Genomic DNA, 15,450 nt, shown 5'->3' with positions numbered 1-15,450 from the left:
AAATCACCACAAATGTGCGCTGTTCACAAGACATCCAGCACGCTTGGCACAAACACACATGGAACAAACAAACACAGCTGTCAACACTGTCACAGTTTGCACACCTTTATTTTCTCAGTTTCCTGTTCATGTACTGTGTACACTGTTCAACACTCATTCACTGTACACACCCAGAACACACATACACAACAACAATCAATACTTGCACATTTCGCACACCATGTTTTCTCAATCTCATGTTCATGCGCTGCGTATACTCTGTTTAACATTCATTACAGTTGTGTACACTCTGTTCAATGTTCATTCACTGTACACACCTAGAACACACATACACAACAGGCAATACTGTCACATTTCGCACATGGTATTTTCTCAATTTCATGTTCATGCGCTGTGTATTCTCTGTTTAACGTTCATCACAGTTGTGTATACTCTGTTCAACACTCATTCACTGTACACACTTAAAACAAACACAACAATCAATACTTTCACATTTCACACACCATATTTTCTCAATCTCATGTTCATGCACTGCGCTGTTCTTTCTCTGTCTCTGGAACTTTCATTTAGAATGAACTTCCTCTTTCGCTTCATCAGGTCTCCTCACTCAGCTCTTTCAAGTCTGGCCTTAAAACCCACCTCTTTCCAAGATAGCCTGCCTCCCCTGCCTTTCTTTGTCTTCAGTTTCTGAAGTTTAGAGTTGTGCTTGCGTGTGAATGACTGGTGTGGAAGCAATTGATTTGTCTCTGTACAAGATCCAGCACTGTATAAATACTTATTATTATTGTTATTATCATTATTGTTATTATCATGCCCTGTTCAATGTTCATTCACTGTACGCAACTCGAACGAAGAAACACAACTGTCAACACTTTCACATTTTGCACACCGTATTTCCTCAATTTCATGTTCATGCACTGTATGATTTTACTCTCTTCAACGTTAACTCACCATACACGCACATTATAATCAAAAACAATCATTGTGCAAATTAATAATATCCTGTCATGATTTAGCAATAGAAAAAGGCCGATATTTCAACATCCCAAAAGAAAGGAGACTATGTTTACAATGTCAAACAATAGAGGATGAATATCATTTCTTAGATGACTGCAAATTATACAAAGAAATCAGAATAGAATTCATGCAAAAAATTCAAAATTACGTTCCAAATTTTATTAAACCCAGTCAGCTAATACTGAAAGACAAACTTGTGGGACTGTTTGGGAAATTTGTCAGTAACTGCTGCGAAAAACACCATAGCGTGCAGGAGTGATTCAGTCTCTTGTTCAATATTTAACTGTTTTGTTTTGCTTTTTTGTGCGTGGTTTCATGGAACTTTGCATACGTGTCTTATAAACCTTGTTCAGGTTTAATTGACATTAAAATTGATTCTGATTCTGATTCTGATTCTGATTCACACCACCTTCCCACAGCGGAGGAGCGCAAGGCGCACTATGTGTCAGCGGACAGCTACCAGGTGACGTGGTGGCCCGGGGACCGGCCGCACGATGAGATCAACAGCGACAGCACCACCGATGACCACCTGCTGATCACCTCCCTTCGGCCGGCCACCACCTACACTGTGGTGGTTGAGGCCCGCAAGATGGAGAAATACACCGACATGGACGAGGCAGTCTGTACGTTGGAGGGGTGTGGGGTTTGGTTTTGTTGGTGGTGTTGTTTTGTTGGAGGGGTGTTTTTATAGGTTTTTGTTTTGCCGCACCTCTTGTAATTTCTGTTTATGAGACAATGAAGGTGTTGTCATGTCATTTTGTCTTGTCTTGTCTTGTCTGTAAGTTGGAGGGTTGTTTTTTTTTTTTTGTGTGTGTGTGCTTTTTTGTTGGTGGGGTGTTTTTACTGTGTTTATTTTGCCGCATATAGTTTTCTTTATGAGATGATGCAGGTCTTGTCATGTCTTCTTGTCTTGTCTAGTCTTGTGTCTGGTCTTCTGTCTTGTCTTGTGTCTGGTCTTCTGTCTTGTCTAGTCTTGTGTCTGGTCTTCTGTCTTGTCTAGTCTTGTGTCTGGTCTTCTGTCTTGTCTAGTCTTGTGTCTGGTCTTCTGTCTTGTCTAGTCTTGTGTCTGGTCTTCTGTCTGATCTTCTGTCTTGTCTAGTCTTGTGTCTGGTCTTCTGTCTGGTCTTCTGTCTGATCTTCTGTCTTGTCTAGTCTTGTGTCTGATCTTCTGTCTTGTCTAGTCTTGTGTCTGATCTTCTGTCTTGTCTAGTCTTGTGTCTGGTCTTCTGTCTTGTCTAGTCTTGTGTCTGATCTTCTGTCTTGTCTAGTCTTGTGTCTGATCTTCTGTCTTGTCTAGTCTTGTGTCTTGTCTTGTGTCTTGTCTTGTGTCTGGTCTTGTGTCTGATCTTCTGTCTTGTCTAGTCTTGTGTCTGATCTTCTGTCTTGTCTAGTCTTGTGTCTGGTCTTCTGTCTTGTCTAGTCTTGTGTCTGGCCTTCTGTCTTGTCTGGTCTTCTGTCTGATCTTCTGTCTTGTCTGGTCTGGTCTGGTCTGGTCTTGTCTTGTCTTGTCTTATCTTGTTTGTTGGCTGGAGTGGGATGGGGTTGGGAACATTTGCGGGTGGGTAGGGTGTGCATGTGCCTGTGCATGGGTTGTATACTTGTGTGTATACATGTCCTTGAATGTGGAGGGAGGGAGTATGTGTATGTGTGTGTGTTTGTGTGTGTGTGTGTGTGTGTGTGTGTGAGACACTGACACATTGTCACTGACAAGACATGACACTGGTATACTGTCACTGACAAGATGTGACGCTGATTCTGGCAGCTGCAGCAGAGACCCCTGACGGCCTGAATGCCTTTATCCTGTCCTCCAAGTCCGAGTACCTGACAGTGAAGACCGCATGTCCACCTGACCCTCCGCACAATGTGGGCATCTCTGCCACCACCTGTAACTCTCTCAACATTGCCTGGGACCCACCACTGGAACATGGCTCGGAGGTCATCGGTGAGTGTGTTGGACTGATTGGTTTGGTTGGACATGGATTCTTTTTTGGTGGTTGTTGTTTTTTTATTATTATTTTTTTTTTTTTATATACAAGAGGGGTAGGATGAATTGTTTTCCATGTGTCAGTTTATATATATATATATATATATATATATATATATATATATATATATATGTATGTATGTATGTATGTATTATCAGATGTTAAATTATCACATGTGTACTTTGAGAAACACTTTCATAAACTACAGCCCTTTATATTTATGAAATTTTTACTGTGACATTATTATTTACTTTGGTGTTATTGTTTGCTTTCCTCTTTTGCCAGTCATTCACATTGAGTACATCTCTCGACAGGCGCCATAGCCGAATGGTTAAAGCGTTGGACTTTCGATCTGAGGGTCTCGGGTTCGAATCACGGTGACGGCGCCTGGTGGGTAAAGGGTGGAGATTTTTACGATCTCCCAGGTCAACATATGTGCAGACCTGCCAGTGCCTGAACCCCCTTCGTGTGTATGCGCAAGCATAAGATCAAATACGCACGTTAAAGATCCTGTAATCCATGTCAGCGTTCGGTGGGTTATGGAAACAAGAACATACCCAGCATGCACACCCCTGAAAACGGAGTATGGCTGCCTACATGGCGGGGTAAAAACGGTCATACACGTAAAAAGCCCACTCGCGTATATATGAGTGACGTGGGAGTTGAAGCCCACGAACACAGAAGAAGAAGAGTACATCTCTCTTAGTGTTACTTTTCTCTGTCCCCATCTGTCTGCATTGAATGTATCTGTCTCAGTGTTGCTTTTCTCTGTCCCCAGCCATTCGCATTGAGTGCATCTCTCTCAATGCCCAAAACCCACATCACGTCACTGAGGACATCATGCCGGATTCGACCTCCGCCGACATCACAGGGCTCCACGAAAAGACGGACTACTTGGTGCGTGTGGTGGCCGTCACAGAGGAGTACTTTGATCGCCTGCCGGACAAACACAAGCACAAAAAACTCCACGCCATTCCACGCGACGTGCTGGTGGCACAGGAAGAGTCACCATGGTTACCCAGTGCTAGCATCGTGGCCAAGACAGCAGGCACGGAGGCCCCGGCAAACATCCGCCTGAACCAGTCGACCATGACGTCCCTGGTGTTGACCTGGACGCCCCCTCTGGTGTACGGCTCCAACAAGCTGCTCAGTCAGGTGTGTAGAACTCTGGAGCTGTTGCCTGGCTGTAACACAGCTGTCTAGGAAGCAAGAGAATCTGAAGGCGTGGGTTCAAATCCCACTCTTGCCAGAATTCTCTCCCCCTATGCTAGACGTTGAGCGGTGGTCTGGATGCTAGTCATTAGGATGTGGTGATAAACAGAAGTCCCATGTGCAGCATGTACTTTGTAAATGTAAAAGTACTCATGGGAACAAAAGGGTTGCTCCTGGCAAAGTTCCATAGAAAATCTACTCAAATGTGCATGTGTGCTCGCGCTTGACTGAACCATGACTGAATGAAATAGGAAATGAATGATGAGTGCCAAAAGGCAGCTGTCGGTTTGCTCTACCCAGGAAGTTAGCCTGTTGTGCAAATAAGTCTGTGTTTGGTAAAACACTGAATGGTTTGGTGTCTGACCGAAGATAGGTGCTATATAAGTATTATTATTAGATTGCTGTTTTGTGGTCCATTATGTGAAGCTCGAAAAGATAAACTACTCTGCTATGTTTTATTCATACTTGCCCAGAAACTTTATATGGCTGTAGGCAATGCAATTTTCCTGCTTTGTAAATATTCATTTGAAACTTGATACTTATATCAAAGCATACATGGAAACATTGTTTATGTGATCAGAGGATTGTTGTTAAAGTATTTGAAGTTGGTTTATAGGACATTGGTTAGAAGCTGGAATGATTTAGCTGGTGGTGTCCCCATTTTGTTTCGTTTACTTGTTGCAATACTACTGTGTTTGATGGTCCTGCATGTATTGAAAGAGGAAACTGAGGCAATCGTGAACTGTGACAAAACAGACTGTGTTTCTGTGACGTGCAGATTGTGCGTTGGCGAGACGTGCGACGCACCAAGCCTTCTGACCCTGAGGATCTGATTGTGGCTTCCCATGTCAACCTTCTGCCCACAGAGGATACACTCACCATCAGTGACCTTGTGCCAGGGTCACAGTATCAGGTCAGAGTTCACAGACTTCTGTACATTATGCTCCTTTTTTTTTCTTGATTATTTTAAAAGTATATCTTGATTCCATTCCAGGATCTGTGGCATATCATGAATTTGAATCATTTTTTTTCTTTCTTTTTTATGTGGTTTTAGACAAGACATCCTGTTTGAATTCCAGTTGGGCATAAAACAAACAATAATGTGTCTGTTGTGTGTCCCTGAAGGTAGATCATTCTGGTGACATTAATTGACTACTTAGCATTCTTTTCTCCCCGTCTACAGTAGAGTGTGTGGGAGATGGCCCTTGTACTGCTGTTTCAGGTCAGATAAGAAAGAAAAGACTGGAGTGCTGCCAACATTTATTTACTTACTTACTTATTTTGTGTAACCGCTTCTACAGGGAAGTTGTTACAGGGAGATAGAAATAATAATAATAATATATTTTATTTATAATGCTCTTTTCCCTAAACCAGAAAGCTCAAAGCACATTACATGAAGACATATAAAAATTAGCACAGTACAGTTAGACATGTTAAAATGATCTAAGTTAAGGTATATAAAACCAACAAGGTCATGCAAATAACTTGTAAATTTTGTTTCAATGTTATAAGATTAACCTGGTTAACAGAACAGCTTGATCTTCACAAATACCTTGAAAATTTCAGATCCATACCAGCTGAACCTCTGGGCTTGGTGGCATAAGTGATCTTAGTAGTGTTAAGTTAAGTTTGCTTTGCGTTAAGATTTTCCCTAATTCTATTCAGGTAAGTGCAGGCTTTAGGCAAATTCTTAGCGTTAAGCAGACTTACTGCTGCTGACATCACTCATGCCGCCCAGCCCTGTTCCTTAGATTCTGTTTTCTGATGTTGTGTGTCTTGTGTGTCCAGATTGTGATAGAGGCAGTGGTTAGCATCAAGACATCGCTGAACCCAGACCAGTGGGATTCAGGGATCGAGAAGTTCCGGCGCACAGCTCACGTGATGTCCAAGCCGCTGGTGGTGTGGACACGTGCCCCCATCGAGCCCCCTCGTCTCCTGGTCCAGTCATACGACATGAGCTCTGCCGTCCTGTACTGGGAGAAGCCCATCCTCATGTCCATCATTGGAAAGGTAAGACTGGTGTAACAGCTTCAAACTGTCCCCATGTTTGATTTTACCCACATGTCATTTTGGGCCAGACTCGAATCAGCTCAGGAGTCATTTGTGGCTAGTCAAGATTAACCTCCCATGATTGGAAATTACCCCCCTTTCTACGGATTTCATTAAGCTGTTGAAAAAGGAAGAGGGGTCCTTTTGAGCTAACCTATACTGACCCCCATCTCCCCCGTCTCCCCCCCCCCCCAAACCTCCACCACACCACACACACTCTATCATCCCACAGCCTTGTCCTCTCCATTATAACTTAACAGAAGAAAATATGGTGGAGTTCTACTTTTGTAGCCTGTATTCTAATTCTGATTTGGCCAAAATTTATGCAGGGAGCATTTCAAGCAAGCTTAGAATGACCACTATATCCATTAAGAGTGGTGGTAAAATCTAACTGGGGGGTTCATTTCTGACTGGTTGAAGTTCATACCCTGCGGGTCATCCCAGGCAGGTTTGCTCAGACCCCGGGGTTAATCTGGGCCAGCCAGATTTGACCATCGGGTGAAAACATGGTTCATTTCTGCTTTGAAGATTGTGATTATTCTTTATTTTTTATTTCGATATTGTTATTTTGTTGTTGTCGTTGTTGCTGTCTATTTGTTTCTTCCTTCACAATTTGTAACTGTTTGATACTGCATTCCATAATCAAAAAGGCAAGATATGAAATAAACTGATGGTAGATTGGTTGAGAATTATACATTTGGCAAAGAACAGACCTGTCTCTTTCAGCTATACCACGTAAAGCTGTGGAGTTTCATTGTTTTGTTGTTGGCGGTGTTGTTGTTTTTAATTAAAAGACGTCTTCCTCTTCCTCGTTCTTCTTCTTCTTCTTCTTCTTCTTCGTTTGTGGGCTGCAACTCCCACGTTAACTCGTATGTTCATGAGTGGGCTTTTACATGTAAGACCTTTTTTACCCCGCCGTGTAGGCAGCCATGCTTTGTTTTCGGGGGTAGGTAAAAGACAAGTCATGTGAAGGTTGAATCACTTCCCTGATGTAAAGACATCATCTCTTTCACCTTCCCTTCCTGTCTTTGCAGGACGAGGAAGGCAACCCGCGCTACCTTCGTCGCTACCTGGAGGGTTATCGCCTGGAGATCAACGGCAAGGTGCAGAGCTGCCTGGGACCCCAGGCTCAAACCTGCACACTGACCAAGTGTAAACCTGGCAAGACCTACAGTGTGGTTCTGGTGGCCATGACCTGTACCGAGGACCGACGACGAGAACGCAAAGAAAAGGTGAGACTGGGAATTTTTTTTGAGTGTGTGGTTTTACTGGTTTGTGTGTGTGCTATGGGTTGGGTGGGGCTGGAAGGGGTGGTGTGTTTTTGTGTGTGTGTGTGTGTGTGTGTGTGTGAGTGTGGTATTTGTGTGTTTCTCTGTGTATGTGTGTGTATGTGTTTGTGTGGTGTTTGTGTGTGTGTATGGTGTTTGTGTGTGTGTGTGTATGTGTGTGTGTGTGAGGATGTGTGAGCATGTGTGACCCCTCTTCTCTTCTCTCTCTCTGTTTCTCTCTCATCTTGAGAAAACAAATGTAGTTGTGTTTAGAAAAGGTGGTTACTTATCTAGATATGAAAAATGGCACTATGGAACTGACGAAGTGAAGGTAACTAATGCTTATAAGTATCTTGGTATGATTTTTACAACTAAGCTGAGTTTGACAAGGACAGTAGCAGAAATTTGTAGAAAGGGGAAGAAGGGGGTTATAGAAATCTTAAGGTGTTTACGTAAGTTAGGCTCGATAGATTCATATATATTTTGGAAACTTTTTGATACTCAAATAGAACCAATGATAACATACAGTGCCGAAATTTGGGGACTTTCTGATAACAAAGATTTAGAAAAAGTACATACATTAGCTATTAAACGTTTTTTAAATGTTCCATTACATGCTTCAAATACTGTATTATATGGAGAAAGTGGTAGATACCCATTATACATTAAATCATGTGTGAAATGTATAAAATATTGGTTAAAATTAATAAGGCTACCCACATCGAGATTATGTAAGCAGGCGTATGAAATGTTAGTAAATGAACATGAGAGAGGGAAGGAAAACTGGGTATATTTTGTAAAGAAGACATTAACTGTAAATGGATTTGGGATTGTGTGGATGTGTCAGGGAGTTGGATGTGTAGAAGGATTTGTTTCAGAATTCAAAGATAGGCTGATTGCTTCATATAAACAGAATTGGCACTGTAAAATGGAAAGCACAGAGAAATATAGATGGTTTTATAGTTTTAAAAGTATATTTCAAACAGAAAAATATATCACAGTCGTGACAAACAAGTGGCACCGAACAAGTCTCGCCAGATTTAGAACGAGAACGATTGGTTTGAATGCTTATGAAAAGTGGTTTCAGACTGAGCCCTCGTTACTCTCCCCTTGTCCGATGTGCGGTCATTCAAGGGAGGATGAGTTACATTTTTTGTTTAGTTGTAAAGCTTATGACGATATTCGAGAAAAATGTGTTGTATTTAAAACAAATTCAGCAAAGTATGAAGATATTTTTGGAGTGCTTAATTTAAATCAGGAAACTTCACTACAGTCACTTGCAAAATATATTGCAGAAGCGAATAACATGCGACGAAAAAAAAACTCAACAATAATAAAATAGTATCAGGTGTTGCTCATTGTGAAAAGTGAAATCTGTGTTGTCACTCTCATATGGAAAATATTTATGTTATACATTTATATATGTTTTTGTTTTTATTTCTCACTACATGCCATTACTTTGAATGGATGGTCGAACTGCACTTTGTTGCACAGATTGATTGATTTCGTTTTGGTTTTGGTTTTCATCAATATTATTACTATTGATGCATGTTGTTATTTGTATTATGAACCCCCATGTCATTAGGGCTGTAAAGCTATTGACATTAAAGTGTTCAGTGTTCAGTGTTCAGTGTTCTCTCTCTGTCTCTCTCTGTCTCTCTCTCTCTCCTTCCTTCCTCTTCCTTCCTCACACATTTTCTCCCCATATCCCTCCCTTGTCTCTGTGTGTGTGCGTGCATATGTTCGTTCACTCTCTCTCTCTCTCACTTGTTCGTGTGAAAATTAAGTGTTTATGATTCACGGAATTTTCTCTGCATTTCATAATTATGTATTTCTGATTTCGTTTCACATTTAATGACATTTTACGCTATGGGCTTTCCTCACCCTTGTTTAGGGATCAATGTATCTAAAAACAATAAAGATTTGTTCGTTCGTTTTTTTTTAGTTCATTCTCTCTCTCTTTTTGTCACTCACACACCTGATGCCTGGTTGCAGTTCAAGGGCTATTTCAAGACCACAGCACCCCAGGACACAGACTATGTGGGTCTCCTGGACGATGAACTGCTGGACGAGGCCCCTTCAGAACCTGTGGAGATCTCGCTGCCCAAGTCCCAGGATGGTGAGAACTTGGTTTTGTTCTTTTTTGTCTGTTTTCCTCATGTTCCATGCTGCTGTGTTCATGTTTCAGTTTCAGTAGCTCAAGGAGGCGTCACTGCATTCGGACAAATCCATATACGCTACACCACATCTGCCAAGCAGATGCCTGACCAGCAGCGTAACCCAACGTGCTTAGTCAGGCCTTGAAAAAAAAAAAAAAAAGGTGAAGAAGAAAGGTGAATAAATAATAGATAAGCTTACATAAATAAATTAATGAATAAATAATAATTATAATATAAAAAAGACAGTAGTAATAATAGCGGACCCATCACGAGAGAGAGCTGTGTAGGCAGTATTTGAAATTGTGTAGTGTAGCTGAAACCACCAGGTGTTCTGTGTTCATGTGCATTTGCTTATTGTGACTGTTGTCGTTGTCACTGTTATTTGTTGTTTTGCATGTATGTGTGTGTGTGTGTGTGTGTGTGTGTGTGTGTGTGTGTGTGTGTGTGTGATAGAGAGAGAGAGAGCGAGCTATTTTTGGCACTGAGACAAAATGTGTTGTTTTGTTTTTTTGTTGTTGTTTTTCTGGCCTGAAAGCTACATGCAGTTAGATCTGGGTTTTTTTTTTTAATCTGTCTAATCTGTGCCTGTTTATTGAAGATTTTTTCATTTGATGATTTTCACTTCGTTTTAGATGGTAAAAATGATGAATTCAACCCTTCATATATCCCTGTTACACATACACACATGCACACACGCACACACACACACGCATATATATATATATATATATAGAGAGAGAGAGAGAGAGAGAGAGACATACGCAGAGAGACACAGACAGATGTATGTACACAGAGAGAGACAGAGAGACAGATATTTATTTATTCGTTTTCTTACCACAGGATTCATGGAGACGGCCAAAACCAGCTTTGTGCACCAGGAGGAGCGAGACAGTCGCACCTTTGGGGACGTGGATGTGGTGTGGACGGTGCAGGGGCAGTCCAACTTGCTGAAGCAGTTCTCCATCATCTGGTTCTCCTCCGAGGACCGAGTGGTGCAGACCAAATACGTGGGGCCTGAAAAACGGCGCGCTACCATCCCCGTCACTCACCTCAAGTGAGGCTCGCTGCTGGTTGTCTGGAGTTTACTTTCTTTGTTTTATTTATTTATTTATCTATTTATTTATTTTTTGTTATTTTGTTTCAGTTTTATGTTAATGTTTTACAGAAACTTAGTGTAGGCTTTCAAGGCCTTATCGGCATGTGGACTTATACGAAGATCAAGCATCTGCTGCCTTCTTTTTTTTTTCTTTTTTTTTGACACCACCTTGAAACTGAAACTAAACTGTTTAGTTTATATACAGTGCAGCCTTGCTAAGATATAAATGACTGGTTTGCAGATCAATCTATACCATCACAGTGGAGCTGTGCTAAGATATAAATGAATGGTTTGAAGGTCAGTTTACATGCAATGGAGCTCTGCTGAGATATATAAATGAATTGTTTGTGGGTCGATTTACACCATCACGCCCTGCTAATATATATAACATTGGTTTGCGGGTCAGTTTATACACAGCAGAGCCTTGCTAAGAATTAAGTGAATGGTTTGCAGGTCGATCTATACCATCACAGTGGAGGCTTGCTAAGATATAAATGACTGGTTTGCAGTTGATCTATACCATCACCGTGAAGTGACACTAAGATATAAACCGATAGTTTGCAGGTTGATCTACACCATCACCGTGAAGTGACACTAAGATATAAACCAATGATTTGCGGGTCGATCTATACCATCCCCGTGAAGCGACACTAAGATATAAACCAATAGTTTGCACCACCGTGAAGCGACACTAAGATATAAACCAATGGTTTGCAGGTTGATCTATACCATCACCGTGAAGCGACACTAAGATATAAACCAATGGTTTGCAGGTTGATCTATACCATCACCGTGAAGCGACACTAAGATATAAACCAATGGTTTGCAGGTTGATCTATACCATCACCGTGAAGCGACACTAAGATATAAATGACTGGTTTGCAGGTCGATCTATACCATCACTGTGGAGCGACACTAAGATATAAACCAATGGTTTGCAGGTCGATCTATACCATCACCGTGAAGCGACACTAAGATATAAACCAATGGTTTGCAGGTCGATCTGTACCATCACCGTGAAGTGACACTAAGATATAAACCAATGGTTTGCAGGTTGATCTATACCATCACCGTGAAGCGACACTAAGATATAAACCAATGGTTTGCAGGTCGATCTATACCATCACCGTGAAGCGACACTAAGATATAAACCAATGGTTTGCAGGTTGATCTATACCATCACCGTGAAGCGACACTAAGATATAAACCAATGGTTTGCAGGTCGATCTATACCATCACCGTGAAGCGACACTAAGATATAAACCAATGGTTTGCAGGTCGATCTATACCATCACTGTGGAGCCCTGCTACTACACAGACGTTCTGCCCCAGCAGCCTCAGGATGTGCACATCATGGTGCCGGGACCTCCTGACGCCCCCGAGATCTTCCTCCGCTCACAGGACAAGGAGGAGTTTGTCATAGAGTGGGGGGAGCCCCGCTGCTTTGGTGGGGTCAAGGTCAAGGGCTATCAGGTGCGAACAATGTTTGGGTCTGGTCTTGGGTGTGTATGTGTGAAGAAGGGAGATGACAATTGATATCAGGTGGGGAGAGGCGTTGACATCTTGTCTTGGGTGTGTGTGTGTATGTGAGGAAGGGGTAGGGTTGAGGAGTGTTGAGAGTGGTGTATGGTGGGATGGGATGATGGAGTGTGTGTGGTTTAGGTATGTGTTTATGTTTTGAATGGATGGTTTATTGTGTGTGTTTGTATGGGTAATTGGTATGCATAGTGGAGTGTTGGCCTGGAAGTAACGCATCCTCCTAGGAAGCAAGAGAATTTGAGTGCACTGGTTTGAATCACAGTAGCAGTCGCCAGTATTTTCTCTCCCTCCACAAGACCTTGAGTGGTGGTCTGGACGCTTGTCATTCGGATTAGATGATAAACCGAGGTCCTGTATGCAGCATGCATTTAGCACACGTAAAATAACCCATGGCAACAAAAGGGTTGTCCCTGGCAAAATTCTGTAGAAAAACCCATTTCCATAGGAAAACAAGTAAAATTGCAGGCAGAAAAAAATAGTAAAAAATGGGTGGCGCTGTCAGTGTAGTGACACGCTCTCCATGGAGAGAGCAGCCCAAATTTCACACAGAGAAATCTGTTGCGATAAAATGAGTAATACAAATACATACACAATCATGTGTGAATGTGTTTGAAGAAGGGATATCTCTGTGTGTCTGTGTATGTGTGTACATATGTGTATGTGTACATATGTGTCTGTATGTGTATACATGTGTATGTGTACATATGTGCATGATTTTCTCTCACAGTAGCTTTTTTCTTTGTGTGTGAGTGTGTGCATGTGCATGCAGGGAGAAGAATTTCAAAGGAAAGTAGTGGGATGCTATACTCATAATTTGCTTGTGAACAGAATCATTATTGAGTGATGTGATGACGATGTCACCTGTACGTGGCGTGCAGGTGTATATGAATGACAAGAAAGTGGGCAACGAACTCAGCAACTCTCACAGGAAAGCTGTCATTCCCTGCAGGATGAACAAGTCAGTCTTGCTTCTTTTCTTTGTTTTTTTTGTTTTTTGGCTGTGCTATATATGTATGTGTTAAGTAAGAGAGTTGTTTCGACAGTGTGTGTGACTTCACTGATGATTGTTCAGGACAATATCAGAATAATACAGTAGACTTTCACTATGCTGCACAACACTGCACTACTCTACACTGCACTAGACTAGACAGCACTACTCTGCACTGCACTTTCAATTCACTACACTGCGCTACACTACACTACACTACATTACACTACATTACACTACACTACACTATAGTGTCCTGCCTTGCCCTGCACTGCACTACATTACACTGCTCTGGTCTACACTACTCTGCTCTACACTACACTAAACTACACTACACTACACTACTCTATTCTTCTCTACACTGCTCTGCACCATACTACACTACTTTACCCTACTCTACACTGCTCTGCACTACACTACACTACACTACACTAAAACAACACAACACAACACAAAATCACAACACAGTGACACAACACAACATTACACCATACGTCATGTGCTCTCAATTTCAGGATGTACCGAATCAACCTGGTGGCCCTGAGTTCGAACCCAGACTACCAGGATTCGCACAAGTCCAACACACTGGTCATCAACAGCGGCAAGGGTCCCGTCGGTCAGGGTGACCTCAACATGGAGGAGCAGTCCATGGATGGCCATGACCTTCCAGTCAAGGTCACAGGGGTCACGGAGAGTGGCATTCACCTGGACTGGTCAGCGTTTGTGGAGAACCAGGATGTGGCCTTCTACAAGATCCAGTGGAGCAGTGTGGCACAACCTGCTGTAAGTCTCTGTGTGTGTGTGTGTGTGTGTGTGTGTGTGTGTGTGTGTGTGTGTTAGAGACTTATTTTCTTGTGACTGCAAGAAACATTGAGTTAACAATGCACATGCATACACAAACAGAGAGAGAACAAGAATGAGGGAGACAGAGTGTGAGACAGCCTGATTAAACCATGGCAGTGTTCTCTTTAGAAATTAGTTAAATGAAGGTGACATCCCATGCTTATTTTTTTTCTTTGTTATTTTATTACTCTTTCTTTTGTTTTTATTCTGTTGTTTGTCTAATGTTTCTTTACCAAGGCCAAGCTTCATGGTGAAGCCTAGTCTTTGATTTAAAAAACAACAACTTAGAATAAAAAGTGAGTTTGTGCTTGCTTTATTTTATACTGTCATTAGGGGCTGTGTGGTTTTATTTTTATTGTTTGGTCATTTTCTTTTCTTTCTTTTTTTTTGTCAGTAGTACACACAGAATACATGCATCCATTTTCAAAGACAGTATCATGGAAAGTTTATGTACTTGTATGGCACTTTTTTTTTTTTTTTTTTTTTTTTTAAAGATCTCACTGCCTAGCTTTGAATTGATTTGTAGTTTCATGGCTTTGTTTCAAACCCTATTTTTTCCTTCAGGTTTCATGTACTTACAAAAATGTGCTTATTTTGATGAATTTCTTGCAAATAACAGTCTTCAGATAGAGATCCAGTGCTTCATAATAGGTTTATTTTTAGTTCATGCATTAGAGATATTGCAAATAATGGTCTTCAGACAGGGATCCGGTGCTTTATTATAGGATTATTTTTAGTTTGTGCATTAGAGGTTCAGTACTTTTGTGTAGGCTCTTCTTTTTAGTTAATGCAGTAGAGATTCAGTGCCTCTTTGTAGGATCTTATGAAGTTCATGCTGTTATGACCTATTGATGAAACTGTGGTCTGTTCTGACTGTACAGCAAAGAGAGGTGCGGCTGTCTGCAAAAGACATCAGCTGCGTGATCAACAAGTGCCTGCCAGGTACCACGCACTTTGTGCGCCTCCTGGCCTACAATGAGGATGGCACCATCCTGGAGAAATCCAAACAGCTGACCGTTCAGACCTCCGCCCCTCCAGACGCACCTGTCCTGTCCGTCAGGTGAGATCATCATGGAAGGAATTTCACAGCTCAGAATCAGAACTTCTTTGTATATATTTCACTGGTTCCACACAATCTTCCTTAGCACAACTGGTACAAGAAGGTCTTGGGTTGGTTAGGCTGTGAGTGAACTGAACAAGTTACAGCTTGTACTGAGGAAAAGGTTTCTCTCACATTTGTTTTTGTGCCAGCTTATAAGTTTTGATGCATTGGACTTAACAAAAAATTTTTTTA

The 15,450-nt window shown here is 41.7% G+C and overlaps 1 protein-coding gene across 8 annotated transcripts in view; it reads left to right on the top strand.

Moving 5' to 3' along the window:
• Positions 1–15,450, top strand: part of LOC143284653 (uncharacterized) — a 136,318-nt gene that overhangs the window by 102,832 nt on the left and 18,036 nt on the right. For all 8 annotated transcript variants that reach the window (XM_076591548.1, XM_076591553.1, XM_076591552.1 and 5 more), the window contains 12 exons: positions 1,437–1,640; positions 2,780–2,959; positions 3,781–4,157; positions 4,993–5,127; positions 6,003–6,224; positions 7,298–7,495; positions 9,527–9,650; positions 10,531–10,744; positions 12,064–12,259; positions 13,204–13,283; positions 13,829–14,096; positions 15,038–15,216. In XM_076591548.1, the coding sequence (XP_076447663.1) occupies positions 1,437–1,640; positions 2,780–2,959; positions 3,781–4,157; positions 4,993–5,127; positions 6,003–6,224; positions 7,298–7,495; positions 9,527–9,650; positions 10,531–10,744; positions 12,064–12,259; positions 13,204–13,283; positions 13,829–14,096; positions 15,038–15,216 (2,377 nt within the window). The remainder of the gene's footprint in view (positions 1–1,436; positions 1,641–2,779; positions 2,960–3,780; positions 4,158–4,992; positions 5,128–6,002; positions 6,225–7,297; positions 7,496–9,526; positions 9,651–10,530; positions 10,745–12,063; positions 12,260–13,203; positions 13,284–13,828; positions 14,097–15,037; positions 15,217–15,450) is intronic.

This window comes from Babylonia areolata, chromosome 8, assembly GCF_041734735.1.
Source record: "Babylonia areolata isolate BAREFJ2019XMU chromosome 8, ASM4173473v1, whole genome shotgun sequence".
In the NCBI taxonomy this organism is placed as follows: Eukaryota; Metazoa; Mollusca; class Gastropoda; order Neogastropoda; family Buccinidae; genus Babylonia; species Babylonia areolata.
This window is presented reverse-complemented; position numbering and strand designations above follow the sequence as displayed.